This window comes from Tachysurus vachellii, chromosome 10 (genome assembly GCF_030014155.1).
Source record: "Tachysurus vachellii isolate PV-2020 chromosome 10, HZAU_Pvac_v1, whole genome shotgun sequence".
Classification (NCBI taxonomy): Eukaryota; Metazoa; Chordata; class Actinopteri; order Siluriformes; family Bagridae; genus Tachysurus; species Tachysurus vachellii.
The window spans coordinates 10,299,226-10,322,085 of record NC_083469.1 but is presented as its reverse complement, the minus strand read 5'-3'; the positions used below and the strand labels follow the sequence as shown (position 1 = coordinate 10,322,085).

Below are 22,860 nucleotides of genomic sequence, written 5' to 3'. Positions count from 1 at the left end.
TCACACTCGGCTGCAAACCGTCCCAGTGCACCGTCCCAGTGCTGAAGGTCCTGATTTGAAGAAGCCAACAGGACAACATCATCTGCAAAAAGCAGAGACGAAATCCCGTGGTCCCCAAACCGGACTCCCTCCGGCCCCTGACTGCGCCTAGAAATCCTGTCCATATAAATAATGAACAGGACCGGTGACAAAGGGCAGCCCTGCCGGAGTCCAACATGCACCGGGAACAAGTCTGACTTACTGCCGGCAATGCGAACCAAACTCCTGCTCCGGTCATATAGGGACCGAACAGCCCTTAGCAGAGGGCCCCGGACCCCATACTCCCAGAGCACCCCCCACAGATCACCACGAGGGACACAGTCGAATGCCTTCTCCAGATCCACAAAGCACATGTGGACTGGTTGGGCAAACTCCCATGAACCCTCCAGCAACCTGGTGAGGGTATAGAGATGGTCCAGTGTTCCACGACCGGGACGAAACCCACATTGTTCCTCCTGAATCCGAGGTTCGACTATCGGCCGAATTCTCCTCTCCAGTACCCTGGCATAGACTTTTCCGGGGAGGCTGAGGAGTGTGATCCCCCTGTAGTTGGAACACACCCTCCGGTCCCCCTTCTTAAACAGAGGGACCACCACCCCAGTCTGCCATTGACCTTGAGATGATTCATGAAATCTTGTAATATTCATAGCGATATCAATAATCATCAGTAGATTCTAGTAAATGTAAAAGCTTATGCCTGCCTTTTTAGAACCTGTAAAAAGGTCAAAGTAATATTATTCCCTGCATCTTTCTTGTTTGGTAGCCATAGCAACAATCATGCCAAGCACTGCTAGTGATGACTAATAAAGATTGTTTACTTATTTTGAACTTACACACTCCAAATTCAGAATTCATATTTTAATGTATTATTTCAGCTAAATTACACATATTTGAAAGTAATAGTGTGATAACACTTTAACACGGACATGTAGCCATCCTCCTGATGTTACTATTTCTCATTTTACTTTTAATAAGTATGTGTGCAAATGTTTCCATGAGCCAAACGAAAATAAACATTTCCCCTGGTTTTACGATCACCTGTAAATGATCAGATGTGTGCATGGCACAACTGATTTGCATTCGGTGACACCCACAAAATTCTATAAAAGGCTAAGTTCACAGCATTAAATGATGAGCAAACGGTAAAATAAAAGAACATTCCAAGAGATACTGGTGTAAATTTATTTGACTCACATATAACCTAGAGCTGAATTAGAGAAAGGTGAATTAGATATGAATTAACTGATGGAGGGGAAAATAATATGAAATGTATTGACATGAAAACAGAGAAAAAAGTATTGACTATACCCAGTTGATCGTGAATACAAAGTACATCATGCAGGAAAAACTGCTGTTTGTTCACTTGTAAAGTGTATCAGTGACTCTTGGCTAGAGATTTCCCACACACCAATGCATGCTCCCTGACCCCATATTGGAAAAGGAACAGAAAAGAATGAGAGTGTTAAAGGACATTGACTGTCACACAGCACACTAGGGAGTATACGGCACATGGTGGTTTGAGATTTTGGTCACTTAGTGCTAAATGTTATTTAGTGTTACACAAACATTAAAAGATACAGTGACAAACAAAACCGACTTACACAGCACCTGCACCCATCCTCTTTTAATACAGCGACATTCTTAATTAAATCAATTAAATAAGAAATATTAAACACATATATACACACACACAGACACACACAACGACGGAGTTCCTAAAGTGCTTATATTTAATATAATGGCACTGACAAATTTAACTGTGTGTATTACAGCTTTTGTCTGTGACCGAACTAAATTCTAACATCAGTCCCATTGAAATGATTAAAGTATAGTTAAAAACATTAGTTAGTAAAGTTAGCAACATCATCAGCAGACATGGCAAAACATAATTTAATGCATGGTAAAATAATTCATGTAAAACAAAACAAAACAAAAAACAATATTAGTAAGGTGTTTAGCCACAACAACATGCCAGAAAAGCTTCAATGCAGCACTGTATAAAACAAAAACTAAAAAAGAAGGATAATTTGGATGATGTGGAGGAAATTCTTCTTTCTAATTTGGTAAAATGCATAACTACGGTTACATATTTAGCTGCTGAAAGCAGTGTTTTCTCAACGAGTTACAGTATATGGTAGGGTATGATAAGTTATTTTTGCAGTTATGTTTAAAGCAACATAACAAGCCTATTAATCACTATTGAAGAGCAAGTAGCCTTCATTTTAGATCATATCTGTGTACGTACTGCTGTCCATATCCTACAGCCATCAATCCAGCCTTCATATTATTGGGCCTGATGTATCTCCACTAAACTGTGAATAAAGAAAAGCTTAAGATCCCTGTTCCTATGTTCAGAGCCAACTCTCCATATTGTTGATCCCCTCACCTCCCTCTGAACAGAACACTCTAACATACCATCTCAATGTCAGAGAAGCTCTAAAATTACTCACAACCCCTATCATTTTAATGGACAAAGCAATTAATCTACAGGCAGTGACTGCGGGCATCAGTGTATGATAACTGTGTATGTTTTGTTTATGTGAACCTGTATGATACTTACCTATTACACTCACACTTTAGTATATTAATATTTTTTGAGAAAGATATGTCCTTGCTAAGATGTTAAAACATTTTAAGCGTTAGTGCGCCATCATGTGTCAAATGTCAAAACATTAGGGCGTCTGTAGTCGTGGCCGAGTGGTTAAGGCGATGGACTAGAAATCCATTGGGGTCTCCCCGCGCAGGTTCGAATCCTGCCGACTACGAAGTATCTTTTTCCACTCTATTCAATGTGTTTTACTTCAGTAAAAAAATTCTTAACATCTTTATGGTCGTTTACCTTAAGGTTTAATTTATAAACGTTATCCCCCCGAAATCCAGCGCCTTATCGTTAACATCTTTGCCAATCAATCCATCAACAGTTTGTTTGCTAGCTAAGTTGAATGCTAAGGAGGAGTCCCGTGACTTAGCCACAAGCTAGTCACTTGTACTGTCTGTTTTATAGCTCACTGTATACGTTTCAGTCACAAGATTTACTCAAACCGAGAGAAGGAAACGATTATGAAGCTTTTGTAATAAGTGTGAAACATTTAGCAGTAACCTTGCAGCGTTCAGTAATGCCAGATGGACTTGTTACTAACAGGTAACTTTACTGAAAGTTTATTGAACTGTTCCACGGTTCCTGTTACTAGCTAGCTAGTACTGACAGTTTAGGCTGAAATGATAGAGTAAACAACCATATCGGGGTTTTATTATTATTATTTTTTTTCAGTATATACCTGTATATGTTTGCATATATAATATTATATAGAGTACAAGTGCAGTGAAATGTGGTTCACGACTCTCAGTTTAGAAATAAATAACAAATAAATCTGTATAGGTTAAAAACAACATAGACGAAATGGTACAGCAGATTAGTGGTAGCATCCCTGGATTGTTATTATATTAAATACTCAAAGGTTGGGTTCGTATATACAAATTATATATATATATATATATATATATATATATATATATATATATATATATATATATATATATAATAAAACTAGAGAATAGGAAATGGTTGTGTGAGAAGGTACAAAAGCATCTGTTTTGCCATAAAAGTTACAATCACACACCACCATGTGTCCAAGTATGAATGTTTACTCCAAATACTTCAATATTGAACAAATCTCTCTAAACTGCATGTTGTTTCTGTCTTCAGCTTTAACTTTTTGGATAGAGTGAATGTCGTTTTTATGTATTTACTCATGTAGATTGTCATTATAATGTTATTTTACTTAGGCCTCTGCAGAATGAGGCTACAGGTATTGACCTGCAGGTTCCACAGTATCAGGAGGTGCGGGGTTCCATGATGACAGGCCATGTGGAGTACCAGATTGTGGTGATCACACGCCTTGCACCCTTCAAATCTGCTAAACACAAACCAGAAGATGTTGTCCAGTTTGTGGTGAGTGTCTGATTTCATAATCTAGCAAGTGAACTCTAAGACAAAGGTGAAACATATCAGATGTTCTACTTTATTTTACAACCAATGGTGTGTTTAGATGCTTTCTTCAACCAGAGTAATGTTTTAATCCTGTTTGGGTGTACATATCCAGTCCCTAATAAAAAAAAACATACATTACATATACATAGGTGACACAATAAAAGCAGACTATATAGATATACAATTTTCAATCATGTCTTTGTAGCAATTGTGGCCTCAGAGAATATATGCTAATTGCAATTTTGTTTTATTATTTCTTTAGGTGTCAAAGAAGTACAGTGAAATTGATGAGTTTTACTTCAAGTTGTTGGCTCAGTATCCGAGCATCCATCTGCCTGTCATGCCCCGTAAAGCGCTCTTTGTTGGAGAATCTGACATCCGTGAACGCCGAGTGACCTTTGATGAGCTTGTCCGCTTTATTTCCAAACATCCGACACTCTCTACCTGTCCAGAGCTTATGGAATTTTTAGGTGAGAAACTGTGTCTATGCATTGCATTATTTGTATTTATCCCATTAGTGTAATCAAATTTGCGTTGACTTTCATAGGAGCAAAAGATACGCTTCATGATGTGAAAGCCTCCAATACTCCTGACGTACCAGAGGATGAGAACGAAGACGACGGGTTGGATTTTTTTGGGAAAGATGAGGTACCTACCACTCAGCCTGAGCAACTGAAGAAGCTAGTGATTGTAGGAAAGGCAGCTGAAGAGGAGGAAGAAGATGAAGAGGAACTGTTTGACCCCTTAGGCAGTGTTAGGTAAGAATATATCTATTTAGCAGACAAATGAACAAATTGTCCAACCTGACAAAAAAGTGGAGTTTACAAGTTGTCCACTAGATGGCAGTGTTTGGTTATAGAAAACCTATTCGTTGTCTTATTTTTATCATTAAACTTAATGATTTTTTTTTGTAACTGATATGTAGCTTAATTTAATATTTCTTTGGCTACTTTGGATGGAAGTAAAAAGCCACCTTTGATAAATCACCCTGTGTTCATGGAGTTTATGTGATTTCCCTGTAAATAGGGGGTTTCCTCAGGGTACTCTGGTTTTCTGCCCCAGTCCAAAGGCATGTGCTGTAGGTTAATTTAAGTGCTGCTCAGTTTCATTGTTTAGTATTTAAAAATGACTTGTCAACTGTAATGAATGCATCGGAAAACATTGCTTGAACTAGTTCAGCTTACAGAGATCTATACACATTGTTCTTTTCAGTCATAAGATTGCTGTGCTGTTTTATAAGAAACCTGTGCTGTGCTGCATTAGTGGTGTTTTTAGTAGTCTTAAGGATTTGTCTTATCAATTGTTGGCTTGATGACTGTATGACAGGGCTATATGACATATTAAGTTCTACACGTTACATTTTTATCAATTAATACAAGTTTTAGGAATAAGGATACTTAAATTAGGCTGCATATAAGGTACTATGATTTTTTAATGGAAAATATTTAGCATAAAATTAGAGTTTTAGAATCCAATAAAAAAAATAAGATATTTTTATAATAAATATAAAAAAAGGGCTTTATTAGGCAGTGAGAATCTTCCAGAGTTGCAGTAATTCCTGTGCACTGGCTCACTGGCTCTGTTTTGTTTCTAACTAACACCCAGTCATGGGTTCAGTGGTAAAATGCCTTTACAACCCTATAATGCTCTGAACAACCCAAAATGCTCTGAATACTCGACAAGTTTCAGGGTCAGTTTCTCAGCAATTTTTTTTTTTTTAGTAAATGTGGAAAAGTTCTTTTTAGTTCACTCAGTTATAAAGCAGGGTTTTATTTTTATCCTTCATTATGTCTGATTTGACTATTTGATGTTACTGGACATCTTCCAGTAGTACATGCTCTTCAGCACTGTTCCAAATAAAGCTACTATAAAAGGTCAATCGTTTGTGCTATGTTTTGGAAAACTCATCCTCATCTCTCGTTATGGTAATGCTTTTTATAAATCCCAGCCGAGAATTTTCAAGAACCCGATGAGCCACAGTCTTAAGGACTTCTCTTGAAATAAAATCACTGCATTGTTGCCATACACTGACTTGTATGGTGTCACGTGCTTGTGTTTATTATTGAATAAATAAGGAAATGCCTATCTGCTTCTTTTAGAATTGTCTGGTTACTTATCTAGCAAGTTACAGTTGGTTGAAAAACAAATGGTTTTAGTCATGTGTCAAAGTGAGCAGATTTATTGGACCGTCTAGACATTTGAAATACCACAACTGATAAATGCCATTTTTTGGGTCACCACCCATCCTGGAATGATAGCAGTGTTGTGTGCAGGAACACAGTGCTGTGATGTTTTGTCTCAAATTCAGAAAGCCGTCCTTTCTACGTCACCGTGAGTCACAAGCACACTTACTGGAACAGAACTTTTAAAGAGTTTTCTTTTTATGCAGCTGTTTCTATGATGTACCCTTTCAGACAGCCTCCTCCACCCACATTTTCTAACAAAGCACCCTTTCTGTTTTAAATCACAAGACTTTACCAGCCTTTTTTTGGCTTTAGAAAGGTGTCTGAAACTGAAACGTGATGAAATAATTTGTGTTTTTTTTTTTTGTTGTTTTTTTAATCGATATTCTGATGAAAAGGCTTCAGGTAGTTTAGAGGGATGATAAAAAATATAAGAGATCACTGAGTGTGAATCGATAACAAGAAATACAGTTTTGTTTAGATTTCACAGAACCTGTTTAATATTTATTTTATTTTCACATCCAAGAAATCTCTTATGCAGTATTGTGTCTATAGATTATTACATCATGTAACTTTCAGAATCAGTTCTATTAAATTTCCATTATAGTAAAAGAATTGAAAAATATTGCAATAATACCCTCATCCTTTACTTGATTGTAGGTCTAAGAAGCCTAAGCCTGCCAAGCCAGCACCAAAACCTGCAGCTAAACCCAAACTCTCTCTGTTTGATGAAGAAGATGATCCAGACAAGGAGCTTTTTCAGCCTGCGGTAAAGAGTGAGTGTGGCTTTTAAACTGTGTTACACCAAAAGTATATGAACTATCCTGTATACACACTGTAGATATGTTTAGGGTGCAACTGCTACCAGACCATGAACCCATGTGGGAAAACTTAAAAAGCACAAAGGTACATCAAGTAGAGAAACGTAGAGTGTCAATCAAAAATAAGTCCCTGCCAATATCCTTAATAGAACTTAAAATATCCACTTGGTTATTTCAGGACATTCACCAGGACTTTATGTGATCTTCATCTTAAACCCTAGCTACATACAGTCAAGTCGCACTTAATGATGAGAAAGTAATCACAAAAGTTTTTGTTGATGATCTAATTGAAATGGCCTGCTTTGCTAGTTATGTAGTTAATACTATTTGGACTGGTGTTAGCATATTATTGTTACTGTGTGCACATTGCAGGAGTTTAATCTAAGACTTTTCCTCAAGATAAGCAGAAAACATTGAACATGTTGGGTTTGATGTATTGTATTATAATGAACAACATCCGGCCCTAACTGTACCTCCAGGTGACGTGAAATTGTTTGAGGATCCAGATTTAGGTGGAACTGTCTCTCTTGGAGACACTTTGCTGCTTCCTAACGCCTACCAGAGGAGTGAAGCCCCTGCTAACACCAAACTAGATGATGATATGGATGATCTCTTTAGGTAGGTAACTAACACTAACCCTTTCTGTAGTCAGGGATAAGACTGACGATGTTGAGAGAATTGCCATGAAAATCCCAACAGAAATCCTTTACAGCTTTCTGGTGTTCAGAGGAAACATAGCATGGACCCTTTACAGCATTACAGATTTAAAATGTTTTATTAGAATGAAAGGAAATCTATATTAGAATGTAGCCATCCCATGTTATAGTATGACCAGCTGTCACGGCACGTGTTCATTTTCAGCTGTTTTTGGTAGATCATCCACTAAATAAAACTCTGTAAAGGTTCGAGTGCACAGACAGCTGGAAGCATGAAATAAATGATTAGGGTAAAAGGGTACTATATATATATATATATATATATATATATATATATATATATATATATATATATATATATATATATTATATATCATTATTATAACATGGCACATTATAATATATATATTAGGGTAATATATTTTTTATTTTTTTCTGATGGTGTTTTTCTGATAGACCCTGACCTACTGAATCTTTTTTAGAGAGACTCCAAATGATTTGTTTCTTTCTTTTTTTTTAAGATTGAAATAAATCTCTTATTGAAATCAATCGATCCCCACAAATCGATTCCCATTGTGTTTTATTTTTCATACACAGCCTCTATCTGTAGGTGAATTAAGTTTCACTGTTGACAAGATTTGACAGGATATGTAGATTTGTATCTGAGAAAATTTCTCACTTACACAAGACATTTGGATTTTAAACTTGTTACTGATTAGTCATTTTCTGTTAGATGTATTATATGAATATATTATTATATTAATAAATACATAAGCACGATTCATTGTACAGGCCAAAAAACAGAATTCACCAGAATCAAAGATTACTGTTTTCACTTTTTCATTTTATTATAGAGTGGAGGAGAATTTGGACAGACTTTTAGCTATCAGTAAACCAGTGCATCCAAAGCCAGCTGTTGCCCAGAAACCAGCAGTGAAAGCCAAGCCAGTAATTCCACACAAGCCCTCTTCCATGTCACAGTCTGGACGAGCACTTCCTCAGCCAGCCGTGGCCCAGGCAATGGATCAGCACGACATCTTAAAGTATATCCAACAGAACGAGGCTGCTCCTAGTGAGGACCTGGACCTCTTTTAGCTTTGTTGTTCAGGGTCAAGCCAGGCAAAACATTTCATCATAACAACACTAAAACATTCTTCTGTTAATCTCTGTTCAGACAGGAGTTTTGTATGTAGGTGATCTGACAATATCTGAATATCATTCTGAAATGAGCCCTCGCGTATAAAGCTCACATGATTGACTATATCTACGTAGATTTTATTATATGCCATTATATGATGTTATTATATTGTAGAGACTCAAAGGAAGGAAAGAACCTTTATAAAATAATTTAACATTCATATATTGGTGAGTTGATTTTGATTTTGGAAATAATAATAATGTTTAATAAAGAAAACAGAAACTATGGTATTATTATTATTAGTATTATTATTATTAATTTTTTTAATGGCATATAGACCTTACACTTTTTGATTTGTGAGGACGTGATTTGTGTAGCTGTAAAGTCATTTTGATACCTATAAAAATGTTTATATACTTAATCTCCTGTTCTTTGTAGTATACAGGAACTTTCTAGTAAACTTTGTAGTAAACTCTTCTTTTTGTTTGTCTGTTACTTGTACCTTAGATGTACCTTTATTAATTCCCCCATATGGAAAATTCAAGTTCACATAGCAGCACAAGAAGAGAGAAAATAAAAAAAATAAAATAATGGAAACTAAAATAAATCAGTGTGAATTTCTTTTTTTTTATATATATGTACATGTGATACTTGAATCAAACACAAGGGGGCGATAAAACATTAGCTTCTCTAATGAATTCAATTGTGGCTCATTTTATTTGCATTGTACATCCAGATCAGGTTAATCAGTGACATAACAAAGCATAATGTGCATATGTATCTTATCAGCCTGCTTAATACTTCCCTTTCCCTTTCTGGTGTGTACACAGAGGAGAAGGGTTATAGAAGGTGATTTTTATCAGGCTTGACTGCATTACAGATCATTACCCACAATTAGCCATGTTTAAACCATCAATCAGTCTGAATCATTTGGCCCTGTGAAAAAGGGCCAATCCCACAAAAGGCTTTCAGTGAATGAACGCCGGGAAAAGTTGATTTCAAGCTCTACTTTACCTAGAAGCTATATATTTCTTATGCTGGCTAGTCAGTGGGATGTCCCTAGCTGTTTTGTACACTGTTGTGACTAAAGACTTTATTACAGAGGGTTTTAAGGGAACTAATTTTAGGGAAGTTAAAAGTTATCCAGTGTAAATGTATGAGTCTGTGACAGACTATTCAAACTCCATTCTTGAGTTCTATGTGCCCCAGTGGTTCAAACATTGTACCCTGAAGGTCTTGCCATGTATCAGGATGAAAATACACACAACAGACACAGCAAGGCAGGTGATCTGATAAACATGAAAGTGAAGTTAAACATCACCCATGGCTTGCATAGTCACCATATCTAAATATTACTGAGCCACTGTAGGGCATTACCAACATACCAATAGATTATTGTGGTCTAAAATCAGGTGTTTCATTTGCCTTGTCCAAGCTGACAATAACACCAGTTTCTCTATATTTTAACACTTGCAACTGTTTAACAAACAAGAAAATGTATTATGCTTTAGGAATTTATCATATTAATGATTTAACAATACTATATTATTTGAATAAAACATTATGTTTAGTATTTGTACTCTTGGTGCTATTATTGCAGAATGCCAGAATCAACCTAAAAGTGGGTTTTTGTCCAAGAACATTCCAACAGAGTGGATGATTTCTGTTTTCTTCTCTGTTTGTCCAGCTTCACTCCCCAATAACAAAAATATGTTAGGTCCAATCTTAAGTATTAATTCCTTCATTGACAGCATGATTTCTCTTTATTAGTCATACCTTATGTATTACTTTGAGTTTAATCTTTCCAGGAAAAGTTTCCAAGTTTCAGCATATCCATAATCCACAAGAGTCTGATTCTCTGTAAAAGCATCCCAGACCCAGAAACAGATGTTACTTAATTCAAAGCACAGCAGAGATCAAAACAGTGGGCTTTCCCACAATCCCCCAGATGTATCTGATTCAGTAGTGGTATTTGTGTCCCTGTTTTGACCAGATCAGTCCGGCTGCCAGCGGATACAGATGTGCTTTTGAGGTATGACAGATCCTAGCTGTGTGATCACAGCCACTGTAGCGAGTGGTACAGGGCATTCAGACATGACCACAGGTCTGAAAGCACAAAGTTTGCGTTGGCTTTGAAACAAATTCATAAGAACAGAATTCAGTTTGGAGCCACATCTGTACAGGAAGCAGGGTCATGTTTGTGGGACCTCTATTAACCTTTTTTGGGGGAAAAAACCCTGAGACACTGAAGCTGAATTTTAAACTGACTCATGTTCTTACAAAGTAGGCACACAGTGTAGGCAAAAAATTATGGACGTCTTTTTCATGATTGGTCTTTTCCTGACCCCTGGGCAAGCCTTCAGCCTTTTTTGTGAGCAAATCATTTTACATTTAAAAGTAATCTTTAACAAAACAAATCAAATAGACAAATGAAATGATAAAATCTATACAAAAAAAAACAAAACAAGGTAATGAGAGAATGAAATCCTTAAAGAATGATGGGATCCCTGACCATGCAGAGATATTGAAGCTGCTTTAACTGTCTGTATCAGTTTAAGTTTTATATATTAATCAATATTAATTGATTAGAGCCAAAAGGATTTTTCAATAAGCATATTTATAACTATTTACTCATTCATTCATCTTGTCCAGATCATCCAGAACTTTTCCCCGGAACACCAGATTTCAAGGCAGAATAGCACACACATACTCACAAACACACACACACACACACACACACACACACACACACACACACACACACACACCACTCGCTCACACACATTTATAGGAAATGTAGCATAACCAATTCACCTGCCTGCATGTTTTTCAAGCCCAAAAACCCAGACGAAACCCACATGAACATGAAAAGAAGATGTGAAAATTCCACAGATACATTAATCCCAGCTCATGATCAAACTGGTCAACCTAGAGCCGCGAGGCTGCATCACTACCCACTGCACCACCATCTGCATAAGTATGCAAAATAATTCAAAATATATTCATATTATAGTATAGTATTTCATTCATTGCCTTCATTGCCTGGAGTAATGCTTTTAATTGCGGTAGTTCTCTCTTTTTAATTTCGTCTCTCGGCTATCTCCTGTGCTTGCTCTTTTTATTTTGTGCCTTATTTCTGGCTTCGTCCATTTCCTGGTCATCAGTTTATTTATAATGCACAGCTTATGTTCAAACTGGAAAGTAGACAATAAACATGTCAGATTCAGTGCACCGAATGTTTACTGGTAGGAAAAGACTGCCAGATTTTGAACCTTGACTGGACAACAACAATAACCAAAGCAAGTAAATTCATATGAGCCATCAGGTTTTCCTGGTGCTCCATTCTCACGAATGCTCCATCATGGTTTGGGATTAGGGTTAGATATTTCCTTTGAACCTTCAGTTCAACTCCTTTTAAAACAGCTTGATTAGATTAACAACAGCTTTATTAATTTAAAAACTGGCAGGTCCTTCCATTTTTTTCCTCTCCAAATGTAAAATTATGTTATATTACATTTCTTCCACTTGCTGTAGCAAAGAGGAACCGAGTGTTAAATGCATCAGCAGTTCTGTTTGACACAGCATTAGACACTCAGTATCCACTTATTTACTGCTTGTGTTTGACACATAAAAATGAGATTTATGGGTGTATGAAGTTGAGAGTGACCTGTATGTACTTGTCTGTGGTGAGGTTTAAATCGCAGCTTGTTTAAACTTAGATGACGTTGTTGATGATTGTTTCACCAGATCTGGTTATTGTCTTTATTGAGAGCATCATGCTCTCATTTTAATAAGGGAGCACAATCTACTACTATCTGCCACTTCAGCACAATTTTTGCTACCATCATGTCTTATTTCACTTCAGAACATAATTAACAACTTGATTGAAACATAATATCCATAAACATACATATTCAATTCAAGAGTGAGAAAAACTTTAGCTAGCAACATCTATATTTATATTTTATCATAAATATAGATGTTTGTTGATGCTGGCTTCCTGTTTATTTAATGTATTTTTTCTTAAAGTATCATATTGGCAGAAAAACTGGTTCGATCAAATAGATTTCTGTACATTTTATTCACACTAACAGATTTTCCAATCCATCACGCAAGTATTAAAATAAGCGAATCATTCAATAAGTCGATATCTAGAGTTGGGGGGCACGGTGGCTTAGTGGTTAGCACGTTCACCTCACACCTCCAGGGTCGGGGTTCGATTCCTGCCTCCACCTTGTGTGTGTGTGGAGTTTGCATGTTCTCCCCATGCCTCGGGGGTTTCCTCCGGGTACTCCGGTTTCCTCCCCCGGTCCAAAGTGGTAGGTTGATTGGCATCTCTGGAAAATTGTCCCTAGTGTGTGAATGTGTGAGTGAATGAGAGTGTGTGTGCCCTGCGATGGGTTGGCACTCCGTCCAGGGTGTATCCTGCATTGATGCCCGATGACGCCTGAGATAGGCACAGGCTCCACGTGACCCGAGGTAGTTCGGATAAGCGGTAGAAGATGAATAAATGAATGAATATCTAGAGTACAACCTGATTTGTTTTCCTTTGTTTGTTCCAAATGAAATCTAAATATCGTTTTAAATAACGGTAAATAAATAAATAATGTTTTGTAAAATATTTGTTAGAATGTGTAATCCCAGTTTAAAATAAACACCACTTGATTTGACATTTAGTTTCCTAACAATGAAATGAATGCATTTTTAAAACATGGCTTATGTATATCCATCACTTCCACAGCCATCCACAGTGTAGTCGTTGATCTGGAGTACAAGGGCTGTTTGTGCTCTAGCAGAAGTGCTTAGCCGGAAGCAGTGACAGTGAGGCCCACTGCTAACTAGTGATTAATGCTGCGTTGGTGTGGCTTTTGTCAGACATCGGGTCACATCGACACTCACTGGCCTGCTACGTAGACGTGTTTAGAACATCCTGCAGTGTCTGCTCACTTTCTTATGTATGACTGTACTCATGTCAATACATCACTCTCTGGAACTCATATAACTCCTGGAGTTGTTTTGAATTAACTTTACTGACTCGCTTTAAGTACTCTAGTCACAAATCGAACTTCTCTTCTTTGAGGTGGTTTTATTGGGTTTATTTAATAGTTTTGTGTTAATAACTGTTGCCCCTGATCAGGCTTTGGTTCTTCCTTTCTATGAACTGCAGCTGTTTGCTGTTGTGTGTTACTTGCTGACAACAGCAGCTTTATAGAACTGGCTGTTCCGACACTTCGCCAGCATCCAGTAAACTGTGAGTATTCATGCGTTAGGAATATTAACCTTGTGTCATATATTCTGCTAACTGATGCAAATAAATGAACATGTTGCTTAATAGTTCTAGTGCACTGATGTTTATCCCTACTCTGAACATGCTTATGCTTCCACAATAATAATAAGTGTGTTTGTTCCTTTAAAGTAGTGATGCAGGCTTTGAGAAACGAATTCAAAAAAAAAAAACGTTTTTGTGTCAAAGAGCCAAAATCTTGATGGTCAAGTACAGCAAGATATATGATTGCTTACTCAGAGCTCTGCAGAATCCTAATTTAGATAAATGCATCTGAAATATGAATCATATTTTGTGATAATCTACCAACATTTATATGGCACGGTTTTGACCCTTTTTGTTCGCAAGCCAGTGTGGGGTCTGTGCGAGGTTGGTGAGTTGTTTAGAACCAATCAAATCAAGGTTTATTTAGATAGTATGTTATTAAAATGGTGATATCAGGGTCATGGACAGATCTGCAGAAACAAAGTGCTCTAGAACACTTAATATTAACAATAATATATTTCAAGAATGGATGGTATCAGATGGAAGTGGAAATAATTGGAGATTTCTGGTTTATAGGAAAATAAACGCTTATTCACAAAATGTCTTGCAAATGTTTCATACTTATTTTAGATTGTATATTTTTAGAAGCCTGTAAAAATGCCCTTGCCATAAGAACGACATATTGAAATCATGCTCATGGCTGGATCGGGAAGCTGATTCCAGGTTATGATGGAACAGGAAGCATGACAAAAACATCACACTACTGCCAAACTAATAGCTAAAGGTGTGAACGACAGAAAGATATGAACGTGGAATATGCATGTAGTTCTGCTATCAGTGGTAATTACATGACTACTTAGAGGCTAGTAAACTAGTGTAGTGCAGGTGTAATGGTTAAGGCTCTGGGTCACCCATCAAAAGGTTTCAGAGTTTTTAACCCCCAGCACTGATTAGATGAAATATTTTGCTCAGCTCCAACGTATATGTGACAAATAAAGGCTTCTTTTACTAAAGTAGCAGACATTTGCCAATAGCCCAAGTGTTTGTATCAGAGCTTTCCATTACTACCAATTTAGTCAATATACCATACCATGTTTCTTACTATTCAATTAAATTCAATTTTATTTGTATAGCACTTTTACCAATGTACATTGCCTCAAAGCAGCTTTAAAGTATATAAGAAATATTGAATAAAAAATTAAATGTTAGTTTATTTATATTTTTCTATAAAGAGCAAGCCTGAGATGACTGTGGCTTTCCTGAGATGGTACTGTATGAGGAAGAAACCTTGAGAGGAACCAGACTCAAAAGGGAACACATCCTCATTTGGGTGACACCAGAGTGTGATTCTAAATCAACATAAACACCAGAGTGTGATTCTAAATCAACATAAACACCGGATAGTTTGATTAAAAATATAAAATGTCCTTTCTACAGCTGTATGCAGTCATTTGGAGTTGTGTAACCAGGAGCACCTCCATGTTGAAGCCTTCACATGTTCAATACAGCAGAAGAAACAGCATATGTAGAACATTCATTTGTGTCTTGCTTAAAAGGTTGTTATCTATCTATCTATCTATCTGTCTATCTGTCAATCTATCTATCTATCTATCTATCTATCTATCTATCTATCTATCTATCTATCTATCTATCTATCAAATCATGTATGACATTTTGGATGTTAAATATTCAAGACAGAAAGCTAATTTCATGAGCTCACCAAAGCAGGCTGTTTCTTTTTTAAGTAGAAAAATGTGACTTATGTGCTGTGGTAATAAATTGCAGACACACACCAAACGATATAATTGAAATCAGCCATCCAAGCAGACATACAAATGAGTCCTTTTTCATGAGTTGATGGGTAATAAGAAATTGTGTATTCAGAAATCAAACAAGGCAGAGATGTATATAGAGACAGAAAAGAGTTATGAGGGCATCTGTAAACTATGTTAAGTAAGTACAACACTGACGGCATCCACTTTTGTAACACTTACACTTAGAACATTCTTCAGCCTGGTGATAATCTCTGTGCTTCACTGCACAGCATGAACAAGAGCAGGCTTTATCCAGTGGGGGGGACTGGGCTCGCTTGGCATTATGCCTGCACTGCTTTTCACGCTAAGTTGTCTGTATCAGTCTCCTATGTTCTAACCCTGCAGAGGCCCCAGCAACTTCCTGAAGCACAGCCCCTCATGAGGCATGGAAGTGTCTGTATTTGTGTCCAAATCTCCAATTTGAAAAGCTTTTTGATGTTCTTTGCTTTACTCTACAGTTTTGATGAGGAACAATGATGTTACTAAGGATATCAAGTAAGAATGGATTAAAATGCTGCTGTTTATGAACTGTTGTTTGGCTAGTGTGCCACGTGAGACATTTGTTAAAAAACTAGACAAGTCTAGCAATAACAGTCAAGCAGAAACAACTGGATGTTTGTATTGCTTATAGTCAAGAAACTGGATGAAAAATCAGACTCCTTGCATTCTAAAGATTTAATTAAAGGACTTTACTTAATAATGTCTTTTCTCTTATTTTCTCTGAAGAGAAAGACCTGTTACATAATCGTATTATGTGCCTACTTAATAATCCCAAAAACTTGACTTTCATCAGTTAAAATAAACAGGATGGGATTTCTGGGGTGTTCTGAGATGATTTTCAGGAGCCTATTAGGCCTCTATTTATTTTAACTTATTGGACAAATTATATATTTTTTTTCTAATGTAGACCATAATTTGTGACACTAAATTAAGGTTATGATGAATAACCAATGTGAAACTAAATTATTAGGCATAGTGTTTGGTGAAAGGGATATTTCTGACTCTATATGTTGTACAAGTATGAGAAAACTGATTAGGAAAAACTAAACCACTTCTATAAACATCTGTCAATCACTTCTATCTGTCAATCACTTCTATCTGTCAATCACTTCTGTTTGCCAATCTGTCAATAATTATTGTTGCTGCTTGTCCCAGCAGGGCAAATGTGTCCCAGTGTCAACAGACAGGAATGCAATGTTTAAAAATGTTTCAAAAGGCATTGAGGCATACAAGCTATTGATTTCAATTTAGCCAACGTGACTGCACACAGCAGACTCCTGAGGAACTTCATAGCATCTAGAGAAAAACAGGAAACAGCAAAGTAGACTAAAGCATACTGACCCTTATCCTGTTATGACCGAAGCCATGTTTTTGACTTGCTTGCCTTTAACATCTGGTTTCCTTTCTTTATGTCTGTAGGTATTTTGTCACATACCAGACATCATACCTGGTGTTGTCATAGCAATAAGAGAAGGCACAGAAATAGACAGAGGTTCAAGAATGTGACTGAAATAAGATAATGATACTGAGAACATGCCAAAAAACAGTAATAATTCATCAGTGCTTTTCCATATCAGCAGAAGTCTTTGCTAATCTGGTTAATGCATTTCTAATTTAGGTCATGAGTAAGTGGTTCAAATTGAAACCTTTAAAAAAAAAAGGGCAATTTATAAGAAAGAGGACAATGGTTTTCCACTTCAGGACAGAGGACAAAGTGATGGAATGACTGTTTATAGTTCTTATAACATACTAAAACTAAATTGTTTGTGGATTTTTAACATAAAATGTAACTATATACAGAAACAAGGTATGACATTCTTTAAATAATAAATGCATTGTTTGGTAAATTGTTGTATTGCTGTATAATAGGAATAAAGCACTTTGGGACATACTGTTATGGGAAAATAATCAACTCTGGGCTGGTAATGCATCATTTTTGTTTTTCTATACACCAAATTATGTTCTATATGTTACATAAGTTATATAACATAAGATAATAATCATTCAATTCAATTCAATTCAATGATTTCAATTCAATTCAGTTCATTTATTCATAAATGAACCATTGCTATGTAATGACAAAAGTAACCTGGCATCCCAAGTGCAAGCATTCTCCTTGCTTCCGAGTAGCCCAGATCCCAGAACGGAATGATAGATTACATAATCTGTTTAAACTGGACTTTCTATTAATAATTATGAGCCTCATGATGTCTTATCCTTTAAAATCACTCATACCAGCATCCTAATGTGGGGTCATTTTTATTATGATACCTCCGTCCCTTCCATGTATGGCTACCCATGCTTCTTATAAGATCAAAATATTTCCTTTCACCATGCTTACTAAGGTTTTAAATCACATTGCCTGTCTCAGCATTAGCTGCTGTAGTGCATTTTGGTGCCAAGGGAGTTGAGGGTCTTCTTTCTTGCCTGAGCCACTGAGCACAGGAAGGGGCAATAAAAAGATGAATAATAGATCAGCTCTTTATTCCTGAGCCTCCCAAACTCATAAAGTTGCAGTGCTGGAAAGGGCAAAGCACATAATATAGTGCTGGTCCTGGATGGAATGTTATTTCTCTGTTGCAGTATTCAGTCTGAGGTTTTAGACTGGTTCAGGCCTGTAGTGTGAATATGATGCTTTTTATCTCTCTCTTGAGAATAAATATATATACAATTTCACAGACATCACGACCAAGACGTAATTATACCCAGTGAATCTAAACTTTATTGATGATACCTAAAGTTTTTAAATATTTGTATAATTTTAAAAAACTATACTATACTATATTTATTGTGGTTTTAATTTTTATGACCTCATTTCTATATGGAATTGCATTAGGTTTTGATTACCCATCTGAAAAGCTCATCTAATCATCCAGCAGCTGCCAAAACAGCCGAGCTGGTCAAACTGGTAGACTAGCTGCCATCTGGTAAGTCATTTTCCGTATTACTTGAGTCTAAAGTGAGCAATAACTTTAGGAGCAGTAATTCAGCAACTGTGTACTTTCTACCAGCTGGTAAGATGGACTACCAGTATCAGCACCTCAGCAGCTGATAGTGGGATAGACCAAGATACATTCATCAGAAAAAATAGATTTTCATATTTGAAAGAAACTTTCAAAGCTTACTTTAGAAGATTCACTCTGCCCAGACTGATATTCTGATGTAGATGATCAAATCTTTCATAAGGCATAAAATTTGCCATGTGATTTGCCCGGATTAGTAAGAGCTAGCTAATCACAGCTAATAATGTGCATTTAAAAAAATAATAATAAAAAAATGAAATCTAAAACACACACGTACACACACACACACACACACACACACACACACACACCTAACACTCATGATTAACATGATTTCTTTTTCTTTGCTGCTGTAACAGAGAAATTTCCCCACTGTAAGGACGAATAAAGGTACTGTATATCTTATCTTATCTTATCTTATCTTATCTTATCTTATCTTTTACTGGTCTTGCATTTCTGACAGTGTGATTAATAATATTCATTTATTTTCCATTTTTGAAGTGTCTATCTTACCTAGGCTTGCTTTATCATTAGCATACTATTACCTTTTATGTTTAAATGTACTGAACTTCCTGCTTATTGGCACCTGTTTCCTGTTTAGAACAATGGCATATGTAGTATTATATTCAGTTTAAAGGACCTTAGTGAATGCTTAGCAGGTCCATTTTCATTCAGCTGAGCTTATACTGAATTTGTACATGGGGTCAGTAATCAAATCAGACCTATAGAAAACATTAAAGTCAGATTTGTATTTAATGCATCAGCTTTATTTATAGGAATAATACAAAAAAAATCAATGCAGCTTTAATGCTATAACACATCTCCTCATCCAGCAACCTGATTATTTGCTTTACCTCAAATTTTTTACCTCACATATGTACAGTACAGTAGCATGACCTGTCACACCAGTTGCTTTTACATCAGGTTTAGTACTTAGTGGAATGCTGCTTTTATTTATATCTCACTATGATTTCCATTTTTTTGGCTTAGTGTCGAAACTGGCTCTTAATGTTTTGCCTTATTCCTCATATCCATACCCTGCGTAATGACTTGGTATTGTATGTTCTTTACAGTCTCTGAGAGCTGCCATAAGTTCCTACTTCCTGTTTTCTGACAGTAGGTGTAAATCCCCTTCAGTGCCAAATAAATCAGAGTTCATTTCAGTTATTGTTACTAACCATGATTTAGGTTTTTATTCATTTTAGTATTTTATGGAACTTGTGTTTCATTCTTTCATTTTTTAAATCAAAATACCTGCCAGCTTCCTTCCTTTCACCATGGCTGTGGCTTGTCCCCATTTAATGGCTCATCATCTCAACAAAGCTGGGAACTGACTGACCCGGGTTTTTTTTTTTTTTACTGGACTCCACAGCTGTCATCAGGACAAATGTTCTGAGGCCTGCTTCCGCTCTGGCTCAGCTTTGATATGTTTTTTTTGTTGGGGGAAATCCTGGTGTATAACCGAACACAAGAGCAATATTATCCATAGAGATTTGATTTTGTTTCTGTGAATTAAGTGAAATTTCTCAGAAAAGGCTGTATGGTTTAGAAAACAAATTCCGCATTAAAAAATGTATATTTTTGTTCCTATTTGTTCATGATTTGCCCCAAACTCTTAATTACTTTGCATGAGTACACAAGTCCAGATCAAATGCAATGCAAAGCAGCAGCCACATTAATTGAATATTGTTGCTGTGTTTTGCATCCCTGCTATTCCTGTTACTTATTGACCAATCCACTTAATCTGTTCTTGTAATCTGTGCATGTTTTCAAAATCTTGTTACTGAATATCTACATTTGTCTCATTTTGAGGCATTTCAATGCCGTTATAATAAGGTTTTATTGGACTTGCAGATCAAGCAGAATTTCAGGGTGTCACAGTAGTGCATGAGGCATTAGAATTCATCATGATCATATGATTTTATGAAAAGCAAAATCTGCAGTTGTTTTGAAGACATTGTAGGTATTTCCAGTGTATTTAATTTATAGACATTTCTAAATGCATGCTCTCAAAGTAGAAGTGTGTCATTAGATACTGCACATTGATTTTCTCATTGTTGGTCACAAAGAGCTTCATTATTTACAGCTTTTGTCTTTAATGCTTTAATTAAATAAAATGAAAGTGATGGATCCAATTTGTAAGCATTGAATAAATAACATTATTTATTATTACTATTACTTAATAGTTCTGCTTAAAATATTATGCATTTCTGTGGAACATCAGATTGTACTTGTTCTATAAAAATGAGTGGCCTTGACTGTGGACGGTTCTGTGCAGTGAATCATAAGAGCATACAGGCAGCTTTTTATAGGCGCCCTTATGCCCTAAGAAATTTCACTGTGCTCTTTAAAAACGGAGCAAAATTAAATGTCACACGCGAGTATATAGACTTACTGTCCACTTTATTAGGAACACCAGTAGACCTGCACATTCATGAAGTTGTCCAATCAGCCAATCGTGTGGCTGCAGCCCAATGTATAAAATCATGCAGGTACAGCTCAAGAGCTTCATGTTCACATCAAACACTTTGTTGATAAAAGAGATCAGAGGAAAATGGCTGGGTTGGTTAGATCTACCAGGAAGGATATAGTAACTCATATAAGCACACTTTACAAGCATGGTCACCAGAAAAATGTCTCAGCGTGAGCTAAACATCTGTCCTTGTGCCAGCTCATATGGTATCAACAATCCTGACGCAATAAAAGTCACAGAGATCACAATTTCTCTTCATTCTGATGTTCATTCATTCATTCATTCATTTTCTACCGCTTATCCGAACTACCTCGGGTCACGGTGCCTATCACGGTGTCACAGGGAGCCTGTGCCTATCTCAGGCGTCATCGGGCATCAAGGCAGGATACACCCTGGACGGAGTGCCAACCCATCGCAGGGCACACACACACACTCATTCACTCACACAATCACACACTAGGGACAATTTTTCCAGAGATGCCAATCAACCTACCATGCATGTCTTTGGACCGGGGGAGGAAACCGGAGTACCCGGAGGAAACCCCCGAAGCACGGGGAGAACATGCAAGCTCCATACACACAAGGTGGAGGCGGGAACCGAACCCCGACCCTGGAGGTGTGAGGCGAACGTGCTAACCACTAGGCAACATGCTCCTGCCACATGATTAAAGATAACTGCATGCATGGGTGTATAGGTGTTCCTGATTCATATGTAATGAATCAGAGCTTTACATTAAAATAAGATAATCTTCGGTAACCACGGTAACTATTTAAATTTGATCAGGGAACAGAGCTAATCCCAGAATAACAAGCTATGACGTGGGGAGGAAACCAACACGAAAACTCCAATCAGAGAGTAATTTAGATTTTCATAGATCTTTCATTCCCTGAATAATCACACTTTGCTTTGGAGTTTGTGCTTGTAGTCCAGTTGAGATAGCAGTTATGAGAATAGGAAATGTGTAGCAGTATCATGCTATGCCCCATATAAGGAAGTCTCTAAAAGGGTCAAAAGCACCATCACTTTCTGTGGGGTGTGTGTAGGTGTGTGTGTACACGTGTGTGTATGTGTGTGTGTGTGGGTGCATGTGTGTATGGGATTGTACCTTGTATGTACAATAAATGTGTGTAACAAGGGTTCAGAGTCACCCCTCATCATCTAACAGCAGAGATGCTGACGTGACTCTTTACACACTACATACAATGGGAGGTCATGTTTATCTGAGCTTGAAATGCAGCACCAGAGAAGTCACCAGAAAAGCTCTTGATATACACACAAAAAATTTAATTTACTCTAAACTGTTAATGATGTATATATTAATGAAATACATTATATATTTGTATATTAATATTAAACCTATTTTTCAAGTAGTTTGTTTGGTTTGTTTGGTGTGTGGCCTCTAAAGTACAAAAATAACCATTTCTACAATAATTGATAAAGGTTTCATTTATC

The 22,860-nt window shown here is 36.7% G+C and overlaps 1 protein-coding gene and 1 non-coding gene across 2 annotated transcripts; both read left to right on the top strand.

Annotated features, from left to right (window-relative positions):
* Positions 1-2,722: 2,722 nt before the first annotated feature.
* Positions 2,723-2,804, top strand: trnas-aga (transfer RNA serine (anticodon AGA)). The gene has a single exon. It is a non-coding gene; the product is annotated as a tRNA-Ser (tRNA).
* Positions 2,805-2,948: 144 nt separating this feature from the next.
* On the top strand, positions 2,949-9,424 carry hs1bp3 (HCLS1 binding protein 3). Its single transcript, XM_060879932.1, has 7 exons — positions 2,949-3,181; positions 3,826-3,991; positions 4,293-4,500; positions 4,578-4,788; positions 6,874-6,989; positions 7,514-7,652; positions 8,545-9,424. The coding sequence occupies exons 1-7, from the start codon at positions 3,156-3,158 to the stop codon at positions 8,783-8,785; spliced, it is 1,107 nt and encodes a 368-aa protein (XP_060735915.1). The 5' UTR covers positions 2,949-3,155; the 3' UTR covers positions 8,786-9,424.
* The last annotated feature ends 13,436 nt before the right edge of the window (positions 9,425-22,860 follow it).

Bases quoted from the DNA above. Each gene is read 5' to 3' on its own strand.
- hs1bp3 (XM_060879932.1), top strand. From the start codon at position 3,156: ATGCCAGATGGACTTGTTACTAACAG. The intron at 4,789-6,873 runs GTAAGAATATAT...ACTTGATTGTAG, and splicing joins GACCCCTTAGGCAGTGTTAG to GTCTAAGAAGCCTAAGCCTG. The intron at 6,990-7,513 runs GTGAGTGTGGCT...CTGTACCTCCAG, and splicing joins TTTTCAGCCTGCGGTAAAGA to GTGACGTGAAATTGTTTGAG.